General features: G+C 32.5%; 1 protein-coding gene across 1 annotated transcript in view; it reads left to right on the forward strand.

Annotated features, from left to right (window-relative positions):
* Window positions 1-16492, forward strand: part of Mgat1 (alpha-1,3-mannosyl-glycoprotein 2-beta-N-acetylglucosaminyltransferase) — a 511064-nt gene that overhangs the window by 270757 nt on the left and 223815 nt on the right. The window contains exon 6 of the mRNA XM_014357434.2: window positions 11840-11978. Coding sequence (XP_014212920.2) covers window positions 11840-11978 — 139 coding nt within the window. The remainder of the gene's footprint in view (window positions 1-11839; window positions 11979-16492) is intronic.

Genomic DNA, 16492 nt, shown 5'->3' on the forward strand with positions numbered 1-16492 from the left:
TGTAAAAATGTGTGCTTGAGATTTGTCACCAACAATAGCTGTTCAGACCACATTTCGCATTGTATAGATTCCTTGCGATCTTTTCTTGGAGCGCCGAGTTTACTTGGCTTCATATCTGCTCTTTCCTATCTATCTTGCAATATATTATATCGCCTTGTACTTAGACCTCCTTTTATGTAGTAATTTCACTCTGCCGTTGACCAGTCTAGTTTTGGTAGGTGACTCAATGGGCATTTTCTAGAGTTGGTTTTTGCAAATGGGTAAGCTCAAGCTTGTCCGAGGTGGTAATGTAATGTTGTTTGGCCACGGATTATTTTATATTTTATTTTTGAATATTCTATCATTTTTAATATTATTTTCATGGTCATTATTGATATTATTATTGTTATTATTATTACTTTTCCGTTATCCGAGGTCATCCAGAGTGCCTTGACGCAGGATAGAAGGGGGCACAAACCCCTTCCTTGTGTAAGACTCGCAGTCTGCCGGAAGGTGTTGTTTTTCACTTTGACATTCTTAGCAACACAGACTGAATTCTCACTAAACTGGCAAGACCTATCTCCTTGTGGGATACCTGGCTCGGATTCTGCTTTCACATTTAAACTTCAAGCCAGGGCTACGAAGTGTTGACTATTGACATGGCTTTCCATTGGAGTATCGTCACTTTCGGGATATTGCCTTCTCTTTATTCTGTTTGATCATCTGCTGTTTTGTGGAAACATCGATTCCTGTTGCTTCTCCTGGCTGATGGCTTGAGAAAGTCAGCACAGTTTGGGTCTGCAATGGTCACCCCGCTTTTGTCCTTTTAAACTTTATCTGCTCCTTGTAAATACCTTACTATTGGCCTCTTCTAGCACCTTTCTATATGCTGGGCAGCAATCGCTACCTGCTGCGTGTTTGGCACCTTCTGTTCCGCAAGTGAAACATTGAGCCTTCTCCTTGCAATCTTTCCTGCAGTGATTTCAGCTACCGCATCAGAAGCATATCTTGGACTGGTCCTCCTTATTCCATTTTCGTGGTGTCTATGTGTCTGAACCCAGGGCACTGGTAGCATCTGAGAATTTCAATCCGTCTCCTCACTTGACAGCTTGTAAAGCCTATTAACAAGCTCCTCATTTCTTCTGTAGTTCTGTCATCTGTTTCTTCTGTGTTTACCAGAGCTACCTTGTGCCCTCTCTTATTCGCTCCTAGCAGCGTTACTGTTATTGTTTGTGGCGAGCAGCTAAGGATCTTACTCAATGCAAGTTCGACGTAAGCCTTCTCGGTAATCGGATCCAGATCCTGAACTACAAGCGTTATCCTTTTCTTATCCTTTTGAACGGATCCTAGCCGTTTCACGGTCTTAGCTATACAGCTAACAAGAGCCCCTCCATCCTTTACTCCTTTTCCTTTTGGAAGATCTCCTTTTTAAGTCGTACAGACTCCTTTGACTATGATCTTAGCCTCTTTTGGCTTGAAATCAGTCCTTATTTTCCTTAGGACCTTGGTAAAGCTCTGCCCTCTCGCGATTGTTACGAGAATTTTCTTGTCCTCTTTTCTGGCATTATCTCGTTTGCCGGTATCACTACCATTTATTATTATGTTAAGGATAATCTCTGGATTTTTCCGGGTCTTTTTTCCTATTTAGGAGTGGGATATTAAGTCTCTTCTGGAGCTTCTGGGCAACTGTTCCGTTTGCCTGCTAGCACGCTTTTTACAAATTTAAATCAAATAGAATATGTGATCCTTTCATTTTTTTCTTTTTTTCTAATCCGTACGGCTTTCTCGTCAGATTATCATCAGCTTGCTCAAGAAAATTTTTCATTTTCTTTCTTTTCCTTTCACGGCTATCCTTAAACTTACACAGTAGATTCAACGCCACTTTTATATCTTTTTTTATCTGCATCGCTGTTTTCGTATACATTGTCGTTGCTGCATCTACCATATTTTTAATTATTTTTTCGAGTTCTGTTAATACAAGATCCTTCTTTGTCTGCTCTATAGTTAGTTTTGTACTTAAGTTTCTGGTATATTCCAGATCCATCTCGGTATTGTTGTCGAAAATACTGACAAAACTGACGTCCCTCGATCCATTTCTAGTACTTAGCAGCCTGTCTCGTTCATTGTTGAGCAAAAATATTGAGCCGTTCTGTGATTGTTTTTTATCTGAGGTTGTCTCCTCACTTCCATTTTGGACGCCTTTGTGGCCTTTCCCAACATCCACGAGGCTAATATTAGTCACTTGGGCTTGTACCAGGTTAGACTTGATATTGGATCCCCTTTGACAGGTTACTGCCTGAAGTGCTATGTTTTCATTAACGTCTTCCATTTTTGGTTTCATTTGGAAAACTACCCTAGATTATTTAATAAGTTTTTCTCCTTGACATTTCCGTTCAAGGGAACTACTTTATTTTGTTCTAACCACCAGCGGGCATAAGTTCCAACCACCGCAGGGCCACGTAACCATACACTCACAGAAAGCTTACCTTTATCCACCACCCAGAGGACGCCCCCGTAGGCTGACTGCCTTAGCCCGAAGATTATTATTTTTATTAATATTATAATTTTTATTTTAAATGTTCGTCTTTTTTGCCATATTTTATGTTTCTCTTATTCTATATTTAGAATTGTGTTTGATTTAAATTTATGAATACGTACACTGTAATTTTTTGTTAGACTAGAGCTCGTACGTGAGCTTAGTAAGTTTTGGCTATCAAACTATTTCATTTTTTAAATAAATACTTACTCATTTACCTTTCATCTCTCTCGTATACACACATACTTTTACACACACACATGCGCGCGCGCGCGTCAGAATTTACTACAGCCAGTACTTGCAGTAGTCACTGCAATGCAATGCCAGAAATAGTGTGCTAGTACGTATATGTATATGTGCAGTAGGGTTTCCCTTCGTTACCAATTTTTTTTTTCACTGTGCCGCCCCCTAGATCTCTTTTTTGTGCTGAAAAATAAGGATCGCACTTGGAAAAATCAAGAAAAAATTTCTTAAACTGTGCCAAAACAACCAAACGTATTTTTAGTTTACGTACACATTTTATACTTGACCCAATGCACTTTAATGCTGAACTATATTTAAAATTAACCTGAAACGGTTTACATATAAAATTTTTGTCATGTAAAATTTGACGTCGAATCCGAATCTTTACTTATTTTTAGCCACAACTCACATCTGATGATTTAAAAGACACTTTAACGTCAATTGAATGCTGTTTTTTGATGATTTTTCGCATTAAAGATTCCTCTAAGCTCGCTTAGATTCTTGTGACTAAATTAAAATAGCCATCCTTTGGTGAAATTAAGCGTAAAATTAGAATTTGTGCTTATTTTGCACCTAAATTTACATTTAGTAGTGTAAGAAACACTTTTACAGCAAGTAACTGTTTTTCTTGGTTGTTTTTACAGTTTAAGTGCCTTTTTAGCTCTAAGAAGCTCTAAAAACGATTCTTAGTTACGTATATTGCGTCGAATAACAAAAACGCATGAATACGAAACAATGAAATTTTTATTCAAAATTTTGTAGAACATTCAATGTTCCCTTTAATATAACTTTTTTCTGATTTTTTAAATTTCCTTACCACTGTTTGTTTACTTGAATTTTTAAAATCACTTCGAAATTGACTTACGTTCTGTACTAAAAATAGTATTTGATTTTCATCTTTAGTCCTGTTTATATATTCTTAAGCAAGTTGTATAGTTGTTTCAGCTGCATCATTTACCACGCGTAGATCTCTCACGATCTTTAGGACGTTGCAGTAATCTATATTAGTCGACCAGTGTAGAAACAGTTCTTGTTAATATTAAATTTTTCAAAAAACAAGAGTGATTGAGAGTTTATGAAGTAATCTAATTAAGGAGGCTTGGGCGTTTGGTGTCGTATCTATTTAGGGGCCCCTGTGGGGTACTTGTCATACAAATGATTCTTTGTAATATTTTTTTTATAATCATTTTGATCATACACATGTGTGAACAAAATAGCAATTATACGCGGAAAAGTCATTGGGAAAATCGATATTAAAAAATTTATTAGTTTTCCCGAGGTACCTTGTGTAAAGATGACGGCCCTGCCACGATAAAGCTGACAATACTGTACTCTCTTGCTCTCATCTGCTATTACATACCTATACTTGTGTCAGACTTAAATTTTCATGCTTGTATGTTTATGAATGTACAGCGCATGCGCACTTAGAGTACCTGAACAAAACAATTCTCATGTTCGATGTTTTCCTCGCTATTTTCTTAAAATTTAACGTGTTGATCCTGTTCTTTTTTTTAAATAATAGATTCTTTATACTTTCAAGTACATGTACCAATTTAATGTGTGGGCCCACAGCTTTTTATTGCGGTACGGTAGTCTATTGAACTTCGGGTTCCATAAGGTTGCGTGTTAAAATGACGAATTTTCACAAGCGATTTTCTCGAAAATAAATGTGTTGACCTACCTATTTTGTTTTCCTAAAAAAATCTAGCAAACTTTATCTATATAATCTCTGAATTTCAGACCTAGCCAGCATTTAATTCAAAATCGCCCAAGCCTCCTTAATTAAAGTAATCCTACATTTTTCTAATTCTATCAGTTACCATAGTAACAAGTACCATACATGCCTTTGGATCCTTTCTAAGGCAGCATTGGATACCAAAGCCCCAACGTTAGCACAATCATGAAGCTTTTTGATAAATTTCAAGTTGTTATTTGGAGCTTGCACAGCGTTTGATCTAAAAAGCAGGTTCGTGCATACACAAAAACAGTAAATAAACAAAGGTCAAAGTTTTTTTTTTAATTTGACAGCACTGATGTGAAAGAATTTACGAAACAAATATATTTTTATCGAGTAGATAGCTTTAGACATCCATCTGACATTATGACATGCTCCATGTTTACAGATGTTAGAATATTCTGGAAATGCTTCTGAAAAAACTAAATACAATCCAAGTAGCTCCTTGTAGTCATCATAAGGTTGCTGTTTTTTCAAATATCTTTTTGCAAAATTTATGACTTTGACACAATGAATGCAGATCTTTAAGTTCATCGATATCGTATTATGCTGGATCTAAATTATGCCACTCATCACGAAATCTCTTGGACAATGGATTATCTGATCTTTTTGTTTCAGTAAGTTTTAATTGAAAGACGGACGCCACAATGGCTTCATAAATATGGTAACGACAAGGTAAATACAATAAACTTGTATTGAGAAAGTGCTCAAGAATAATCAGAGCACCATTTACATTCTCCAAATTTGAATTCGTTGTATCACAACATAAAGCTTTCACTTTGTCTTTTAGACCCCAATCATCTAAAGCCTCGTTAACAGCATTAACTTGCGTAATACCTTTCCCATCAGGAAGTGCCTGCATATTAAAAATTTTTTTCTAATTTACCTTCGCTAACGGGAATAGGTAATCGATCAACTTTTTAAAAAGTCCAAGCATCAGGTATGATTTTACCATCCCAATGGATAACAGCTGCTTTCAAATTGGTATCAAATGTATTTTTAAAACTCTCAGCTTTTCTTTGTCGAACCATTAAACAGGCTCGATTAAACGAACTTTTATTTAAAATAAGATTTTCAATATCGTGACCCAAAGTATTAGCGATGATGACAATTGTATAGAATTTCTGTACGATTACTTACAAGAATCTAAAACTGCCACTACATCTTCTGTCATGATATTTTTCTGACTTCGGGATCCTTTTGGTTGGTAATAACGACCTGGTCAGCTTTAATTGTGAAACAGAGCTTTACTGTGAGCTTGATTCACTTGCAGATGGTTCTAAAGATGATTTTTGTTAGAAACTTGATACCACTGCCTCTGATTCTAAAAAAATGTAAATAACTTATTACATTTGTTTTTATTTATAGATTCTAAGTTAGTGTATTGTTATTAACATTATTTCATTTTATAATTGTTAAAGTTCGTTTTTATAAAGCATCATTATTGATGATACTGTAAGTAATTATGAAATATGTATCGACAACCACTAGTGATAACGTTACAATATTATTAATTAAAACTAAATTTGTCTGTTTATTTCAAGTAGTTATCTCCTTTTACATTTAAAAGTGACTTATGAATCTAGAACTCAGTTAATATACTTTTAAAACTAAAGTACTAGAAAAGTTTTGTTACTGAGAAAAAAGTTATCAAAAAATACTTTACCACGTTCATCAGCCATCTCATAAAAAATCAGTCTTTCTAGCACTATGGTCGAATTTACTATGTTTTTCGGCATTTTACGTAAAGAAATTTCAGTATTTGTTACATCTGAAAAATTATTTAACTTAAAATAAAATTTTTATTACAAATCTTTATATAATAAATATTTTTTAAAACTTGACTAAACCTTAAAGAGTATTATATGTAATTTCATTTAGAAAATCTGCTACATATATTTTTGGCTCTATAGATCTCTGGTCTCATGAGAAAATCTTTTTGTTTATCAGTTACAATATTGAAAACATCACCATGTGCCACGTCAAATAACAAGCTTAATTGAGCAGTTCATTTTTTTCGTGGTTCACATTACTAGATACACCCACACTTTTTTGTATCTTTCTGTACTCTTCATATAAATTGGCTAACTTTTTACATTATCTGCCAAACTTCTGCGTGGGTATATTGGCTTTTTCCCAGAACATCAAAGCTTCTTTGACCGCTAATGCTATACTATCCTTCACTTTATATGTCTGGTATTAAAGAAAAGAACTTTCAGCATTTATTTGTTTGTTGGTAACTTATTACGAATAATTTGTGGCACATCATCACCAATTAGATAAACATCATTTAATTGTATAGTACAAGACATGGTCAATGTAATTATCCAAAAAACCTAAAAATAGAATGTTTTAAGTTTATGTATAAATAAATAAAAATCATATTATTGTTAACACTATACACCTGTAGGAACTAGTTTTTTTTTAAGTTATTGATTCACAATTTAACGTTTATTAATAAAATTTACAAATTTACAGTAATAAACTTTGAAATAATTTAAACTTAATTTCACTTGATTTGAATTTTAAATATTATCACTTAATCATTGCACCGAATCTTACACTTTGGTTTAGAAAGTTTATTAAAAATACATTTATTAAACATTAAAACATGATTGGTAGTAATACTATGTTTACAGGTAATAAAAAGTTAGAATAAAATTTATTTTAAAATTATCAGCCTTAAGGTTTAATCACAAAAAGAAGACAGACTACAGTCAATCATAAGGAACGGAAATATGATTGGAAAGCACAAAGTTCCCAATACGAAGCATGGTGTGTCTATTTTATGTTTTTTTTTCAAAAAAGTTATAGCTCCTAATAGGAATAACATATACAGATAAAAAATTATCAGCATCGAAGAGAGTTGTAGAACATAGAAAAATTATAACAAAATCCCTTTCACCACCAACCTGGCAGGGAAGTTGAAGGTAAAATAAACTTTTTTTAGGTCTGCGTTAAATATGGCTATAATTCGTTAAAGAAAATTGTGATGTTTACGTACGATCGATAACTTTGTATTGAGTTATGTGTGTATACTAGTCACAGTCCTATGACTCTGATTAAAGTTGATTTTTGCTAACGTAACCTCTAAAAAAATAAAATTCTAGTAATTTTTGTTTTATTGTTTACAAATTTCCAGTCAAAGTGACTTTATTCACGTTTTTTTCGCTGTCCGTTTATGTAAAATAATTGATTATATTTATTAAATTATATTTTAAGTGTAATAAGCAAAAATTATGCTAAATTTGGTCGGAAACATTATTTTTCTATTCTAAAAAATCTAAAATTGTAAGAAAGAAAATTTTTCAGCTTATTTTTCGTATAGTAATTACAATTTACATTAAAAATTTTTAGAAATTATACAAAAACTAACGCATTTTAAGGAGGCTTGACACACCCATTGAAGTGCTTGTGAAATGAATGAAATTAAAATCCACGGTCAATGAGTATGTTTTTTACCTCTGAAAAATTTCAGCATAGATTGCTGCAGAAAATTTTTAGTAAAACGCGTTACAAGTGAGCATCTTGTACATAGTTTCTTATAGAGACGGTACTTTTTTCACCAGAAATCTCATCATAACTCTCTCAAACCACTTCCTGTATAAACAAAAAACTAGAGACATGTAGTTTAACTATCACTCTTTCAATTAAACATAAAAAATATATAGGTTGCTTCGGAGTTTATTGAGATATTTCCTTCTGAAGTACACTTATAGACACGATTAGAGAAATGTTAGGTAGAATGTCGTCTACAAAAAACGCGCCAAGCAGAAATGTATTAAAAAATTTATTATGAATGAGTTGAATAAATATATTTCTTCACTTTGGAAGAATGTAGTGCAGTTTGATAATAAAACCATATGATTTAGAATATAGGTAGTTATGCATAATGCGCAAACTTTTGTTTTAAGTATTTATTAACTCATAATAGAAATTTCGTAGACATTGTTTAGCGACTGATATTAACTATCCTTGTGTACAATAAAATTTTATATCGACGTAAACATCAGAAACCACGTGGAGCGTACAGAGCTTTTGTTATGCTCTGCAGTGGAAGTAGTAATATATATGGCTATGGTGATGACCATACCTATACATGTTGTTGACTATATATGGTGTGTTGAGCCTCCTTAATACTCTTTGTAGTAATTCTTCAAAATAAAAAACGTATTTAGGATGAAAGAAAATCACTCAAACAATTTGCAAGCTATTCCTTATAAATAAATTCTAAATTTTCTGAAACTATTCTTACAACGTATTGTTTATAAACATTCCAAAAAAAAAATTTTAATAGTATAAACGAGTTACATAAATAAAATTGTAACAAGCATATCAGAAAAATTTCTAATAAATGCCCAGGTCCCCCTAAATTTTATGAATTAATTTTCGCAACTGAATATTAACAATATTTATTTTTTAGTAATGTTAAACTGCAAATTAATCGTGTCCAACGCGACCAATATCATTTTCTTATCAAGAGCTATAACTTTAAAAAAAAAAAAAAAAAAAAAAAAAAAAAATCGTAAAGATACACTGTGCAATGTATTGTAGAACATAAGAGATTCGTTACTTGACTCTTCCATTCAGTCCAGTCCAGTTCAATTTGGACTATTTTTTGTTGCACTTCTTCTTCTTCTTCTTGTTCTACTTCTTCTTAATTAACTGACAATTTTTCATAAGTAATATGTTAAACAAATGTTTATTTTTTGCCAAAAAAGCAATACTTAACAATAAGTGTCTACCGACGATTCTTTAAAATTTTATTTGAACTACTTCTTTAAAACACATCATAACACTCAAGAGACATGATCATTTGAAGGCTTCATGTGCAGTCGAAGCTACGACACGGTACTGATGGAAAGAGAATATTTCTACACATCTATGCGCGTGAACAGTGTCCTCACCCCAATCCCTCTACTTCCACACACCGGTGCTGCCAGCGAAGAAGTGAGCCCCAAGCATGCTTCGCTTGCCAGTAAGTTTCCAAGTAATAGGGAGCGAATATGTTTTAGTAGTATTTTTTTTTTCACAAGTACACATAAACTAAAAACTCTGAAAATTTCAGTCCTTAATGTGCAAAGATAAGGGCACTAGATTATTTCCAAAAAAAAAATTATTTCGGCTCCAAAGAAACGTGGATATAAAATTTTTTTTTTGTAAATTTATTAAAATAATACCAGCTATTTCATACTGTTGTCGAAAATAAAAAAATAAAAATTTTTCTCGAAGAAAAATCATTTTTTAGAGTTTTTTCAAAGTATCCGATTTTTCAACCGTTTTTTTGCCAATCAGCGATTAATTAAAAAAGCGCGCAATAATAAACAATATATTCACACCATATTTCAAGAAAATTTTAAGAAGAAAAAGGAGTATGAAAGTGCAAGTGTCTATAAGATATAGAGCCTAAAAAAAACATGATTTTTTTTGAAAATTTTAATTTTTTAAAAAACTTCAAAAATTCTACGGGAAATTTCTAATTTTTCACGTATTTTTGTTTACTATATCTTCTCTAAAAGGTCAAAATCTGTTGACAGACTGCACTTATGTATGAATATATAAGTCGATGTGCAAACACACCTTTAAAAGTTCGTTTCACCTTGACCGTCTTCTTTATACAAAAGATGTAAAAAAATAGCACGCTTAGAATATTAATATAAAGGTACAAAGAATATTTTATAACAACTTCAAGGTAAAGGCACCTTTATGAAAATAGACAATCCTTATCTTTTTCAAAATAAGCAACAAATCGTTACTAAAGTGTCACATAACTAAGTAAAAGCCAATTGAAACAACCTCATCCACAATTTTGTTACAGAATGTAGCCACATTCAAATTCCAGTTCTCAACACACATTGCCATTGGCCTAGTTTTAAACTAATATTTTATTATTGAAGTTGTAAAAGTAAGTGATTATAAACACAGAGTTAGTGGCAATATGTCTAGATTGTGTGATACCAGTTATACTTGTGATCGTCGCTCTTAGAAGAATCGTAAACTTTTTTCTATTCAATTGGCTCGCTGCTTGGAAAATTTTACTAAGGCGTTAATATTACTGTAGTAGGAAAAGTGGTAAAAATAGGAGCTGTGATGAAGACTAAGCAATTGGTCGATGATTGGTTAGAATTTTTGATTTAACGGCTTTTCAAATCGTGTGGAGAGGGCTGAGAAAGGACGTGTGGGAAAACTGAGGGTAGCTGTCAGAGAATACGCGAGAATCTGGCAGTTTCTGCTTATCCACGATCTCAGCTTACGGAGTTGTTTAAATCACGGTAGTTAAAGTGAGTAATTTCCGCTTTACTTCGATACGGTTGAATCTGCAAGGTCTTAATTAAGCTGGATTATAAAGCGACTGACGCTTAATTTATTAAATAGAGGGTGGCCCCGCTAGGAGTGCATTTAGGGAATGTTTACTTGCAACTACTTAAGTTGGCCTTCTGTGCATTTCTGTTGTGAAACTTTTATTCCATCGTCACATACATCGCTGAGAAACTATGAAATTGCTTTGTTCAGGGTTCCTAACACCCCACACTTTGGTTTACTCCTTTCTCTATTATTTTTCGTTTTTTTGGATCTCTTATACTTAGCACTTGAATTCAGATATTCAACTGAAACAATTTCATATGATACCTGTGACGTCCGTTGGTGCTGAAAGGTCTTTTAGTGTCCTGAAGAATTACTGATAAATATTAGAAGTACTATGACAAAGTAGAATTGCACAATATCTGTTCTCTAAGTTTTTATAAGTTATTGTTTAAAAACTTGATCTCAGAATTCGCTAACAACAGAAGCAATGGAGGAAAATTGAGAAAACGCTAAGTTTTTTTTGTGCAAGAACAATTTTGTACATTCAAAGTTAATTGAACACTTAATACATGTTTTAGATCTTGTTACGTTTATTGTAATTATTCTTATTTTTATAACTTTTTTCCTTTTTTTAAAGACATTATTAAAATTGTTTTAATAATCATCGTTTTTATTATTATTGTTATTATTATTACTATTATTATTATAATCATTATTATTTACTTTTGTTATTATTATTGTTACTACTTTTTAATTGCTACTTCCTTATTATCCAACTCGTTTCTATTGCACATTTCATTCTCTATCCCCTTTCCAAAATATATACAGTTCCTAGTATTTTCAACAGCTTAAACAACATTGTTTCTCATGTCTGGTCCTCTTAATCTAAAAAGATTTTATTGTTTCATGAATCCTAGGCTAAAATTTTTTATAGGACACCAATTTAGTGTTTCAGATAAAAAGTCTTTGATTCTTTAATATTTTATGAATTAATTTTTATAACGATAACAAACCTTGACATGTCTTACTTTTTTTTTCAGCAACCAGATCAAAGTGAAATAGAGATTCCTCCAAAAGAGAAAAAGTTTAGTGGCTATTTTAAAATTGCTAGACATTATGGATGGGCCCTTAATCAAACATTTTTTAAATTCAACTTTGAAGCTGCAATTGTTGTTGAAGGTATTTTATTTTAGTTTTTTAACATTTTTATACATTATTACAGTTATGTATTTTCATTGAAAAAATCATTACGTTTACTCTTACAACTAATTGTGTTCTGTGCCACTTACTCATTTATTTACACCATCATAATGTTCCTAGAAGTTTCACTACTTAAATTAAAATTCAGTGTGATACGTACTGTTCAAACAAAGTAAAATTGATTTGGTGCATTTTTTTATAAAAAGTTTTGTTCTTGAGCTACCTTCTGTTGTCATTTTATTCAAAAATATTTCATGTAGCGATTTTATTTAATTACAAATTGTTCGTAATTTTACTGTTTAAATTCTACAAAATAAAAAGAACTCACGCAAGAGATTGATTAAGTGTGTTTTTTTATTATTAAATTATTTACTTATAAATGAACAAAATTGTACGTGTTTGTGATTAGTGAATTTATTTTTTACCTAATGCGTTATAGTATTAATTGTTTTAACTACAAGATTTTTTTCTACACTGTTCGTTTTTTTATTTATTTTTTATTTTTAAGTTCAAAAAGTTTAATAGTAAGCTTACTCTTTCACCACGGCTCTGAAGATACTCAAAAGCCATCCAAAAAAGCCTAAAATTACTGTTATTTCGAAAAAAATTTTGTGTCAATCTGAGTCTGCCATACAGTGTTGTAATAATGATAACATTTATTTATTTGCTTTCATTTATATGACTACTCATTACTTTAAAATTACGGTAATAGTATATTACGCCACGAGGCAGGCAAATAGCACACTCCCATTTGTGTGTATATTGTAAATATGCGGACGTGGATGTGCTTCTTTCCTATCAACTGGCATATACGATTTCTCTCCATATCTGGTGAGAAGTTTGTAACTCTTAAAATGTAAACCATTCAATTAACTTTGAGAAAAGTCAAATTCAGTACGTATAGAAATTTTGTCTGCTGCAGTCGTTAAGTCATACGTGGCTTGTAGCGCGTGCATGCGTTTTTTAACTAAGCGACTTCAGAGGACCAGCAGCTGCAGTAAAATAACTATATCTACATTTAATGCACTTCTCAGTTTGTATAGCAACAAAGTATTTGTGCGCGTTTAGAGTTTTAAAAAGTATTGAACTCATTTATGATTACTTGGATAGTAAAAGCTCTTGATTATCTTTTCCCAGATGTTTTTGTAAGTTGACTCAATTGTTGTACGATGTGTCATAGTGAAATTTGTTATATGTAGAGACGATGATTCTAGCATTTATTATAAGCTTCTCCCGAGAGGTTATACAGTTTTTACATATCCCTAACTTTTATTATTTTTTTATGTGAAACATTTTATAGTGAGCAGTGAACATCCGTGTGAGGGGAAATATGCAACAAAAAGTCTAGTACGCTCCTTCGTTACGGTTCACCCCACCACTATGGCCTCCTTTTCTCTCTCTCTCTCTCTCCCTCTCTCTCTCTCTCTCTCTCTTGGAGACATTGCCATACAGACAGCTCATTGAGTATATCAACATGCGCAACTTGCTGTGTAACTTTCAGTCTGGGTTTCGTAAGGGACATTGCACCTAATCTGCCCTGATAAAGATTGTTGATGACATACTAGCTCATGCAGACAATCGAGAAATTACACTCTTGATCTCAATAAATATGTCTCGGGCTTTTGATTTTGTGAATATCAATCTGCTCTGTGAGAAGCTCATCTCCTTTGGACTGTCAGATTCAGCTTGCTCCTGGATACGATCTCACCTAACGGGGAGATCACAGATTCTAATTGATCGTGGAGGCTGGGCTTCTGTACCCTTAACCAGAGTGAGTAGAGTGCCTCAAAGTTCTATACTGGGGCCTTAACTTTTCTCGCTATTTATTAATGATCTACGAGTCTGCGACTGCTCTTACCATATCTGTGCTGACGACTTTTGTTCTTATGTTCATGGCCCCTTATTTGAGGCACACCTCACCGTTGACAAAGCTAAGAGCATCCTAAACAATGTTGGTGAGTTGACGGATTCCAATATACTATATGCAAAACCTGATAAGTCGAAGGTAGCTTGGTTTGGCACGCGCGGTTTTCAATCCAAACTCATTTAACTAGTCATATTAGATATTAAGCTAAAAAATAGTATTATTGTTCCTTCGCGAGTATTAAGTCACTCAAATTGTTGGACGTAACCCTTGATGCAAGTCTAATACTTAGACTACACACTATTGACATTGCTGGCAAATGTTTTAGGGCACTTGCACGCTTACGGAGAAATGGTTACTTTCTTCCAGTATGTACCAAGCTTATGCTTGTAAAAGCACTAGTTTTCTCTATCCTAGAGTATTGCCCGGCTCTTTATCTAGGACTATCTAGTCAACTACCAGTGAAGCTCAGCAGGTGCATTAATGCTGCCCTTCGTTTTGTGGTAGGCATTAGAGTCTGACCATATGACACCTATCTATCGTAGGTTTAAACTGATGACATTTGTAGTTCGATCAAAATTTCTGGCTGTGCCCTTTTTGGCCTCCATACTTAGGACACGACAACCATCCTATTTATTGGGTTGCTTTGGATTCAGGATAACTGAGCAATCTGTGACAAGAGTGTGTCATCTTGATCTGTCCTCAGCGTGGATTGATTTTTTTGTAGCTGCTTTTAGAGTGAGTGCAGCTAAGTTATAGAACAAAATCCCAATGTGTGTTCGAACTTATTTCTCTAGACCATGCTTTGGAGATAGACTCTGCACGCTTCTTCTTGAGAGGCCTTATCTATTTAACTTTTGAGCCTGTGATTTACTCGATTTAATAAATATTTTGATCTCAGCGTTGAATTAAAAAAATATTTCTTTTAAACATTATTTTTAATGTTTAATTTTACTAATTTTAATCTAGTTATACTGATGATTGTCGAGAAGCTACATTTTCTTCTTACTTTATAATTTTTTTCCTTTTTATTATATTACCTACACTTAATATTACTTTTTTGTATAATTTATATATTTGCATGACCATTTTGTAGCAGAGTGTAATAAATCTACCCTTTAGTTTCTGTACACACTACGCTTTTAACTAACTTGGATCTAGAGTTCCTAGCTAATAATAAATAAAGTATCTGAATATCTCTCTGCCTCTCTCCCTCTCTCTCTATATATATATATACATGGATATATATATACCTATATATATATATATATACATATACACGTTTATACGGTAACTACAACCATATCGTCGTGTACATATGTGGCTTTTTTGGACAGTGTACAGATATATAGTATATGTATAGTTAAATAACACATGTATTGTATGTATAGCATTTACGCATGTATGTATATATGTATTCCAAATAACATATGTGTTTAAAAATTTTTTCAAATTTTATTGACTTTAAGAATCGAACCCAAATCCTTTGAAACAGTAGTCGGGGATCTTATCGATTGTGCTACGCAGTTGCTGATTTGATTTCTGTTCTCATTACTTATGGATACCAACCACAAAAATACTAAACTAGAAAATTGATTGATAATAGGGCGTTTTTCATATCAGGTATATGTTATTCAGCCTGCAGATTGCAAATAAAATAGTTATAACTATGTTTAAATGGTCTAATAATATTAAAATCGGGTTTAAATGTTCGCTTTGTTTCTATTGTGTAACGGTGTAACATATAAAAAAAGTAAAAATACCATCGTGTAGGGCAAAAATTTTTAATCACTAAGCACTTTTTATTTTGTGTTGGACAAGCCGAAAATATTAATAAAAAAATTAAAAAGGCATGTTGGCACTACCTGTAAGCGTGAGTGAGACAGAGAGAGCTATTGATCGTCTGCTATCGCGCGCTCTCTCTCTCTCTCTCCCTCTCTATTGAACTCATACAGGTAGGCCTTTTTGATTATTTTTTTCAATATTATGCGCTTGTAGAAAATAATGCTTCAATTTTAGAATAAGTATTTTTTTAAATCATTTTTTACAAATTTCTTCTTTCTAAACAGGATTATTTTAAAATATAAATAATAATTGACCATAATGCAAAGTTTTCGCGAAGTCTTCCAGGTGTGTTTACTCAAACTTCATGTTAACCCGTCTTTAGTAAAGAGTCAATGGAATTCGCGCACGTGCGTAACTATGCACAGGCATCCGAAAAAAGATAAAGGGACAGAGAAAGTAATACACATGAACGTATTGTTAAACATATGTATGTACTTATATGTAGGTAGGTAATATGGATACTCTTTACCGTGTATTATTCTTCTTTCTTGTTCTCGTTGTGTATATAAAATAAATTAAAAAATGTGAAAACAATTTAATAATTGCTTTTTCCTAATCTATAATATTCACTGATTAAAATACATATTTGTAAATAAACTATCTTCAAAATGTAAAAATATAAAATAAAGATTATTTAGAGTGAAAAAAATAAGTATTTTTTTATCATAGACAATCAAATACCACTAAGTTCAGTAACATATTCTTGAATGTTTCACATCTGTCGGGGGTCCTAAGACCCACACCTGGTTTTATAAAAATTATTCTTACTGGTAGGAAAAATCTC

Source organism: Copidosoma floridanum, unplaced genomic scaffold (assembly GCF_036245765.1).
Source record: "Copidosoma floridanum isolate Cflo_tuat_1 unplaced genomic scaffold, Cflo_Japanese_pri ptg000028l, whole genome shotgun sequence".
In the NCBI taxonomy this organism is placed as follows: Eukaryota; Metazoa; Arthropoda; class Insecta; order Hymenoptera; family Encyrtidae; genus Copidosoma; species Copidosoma floridanum.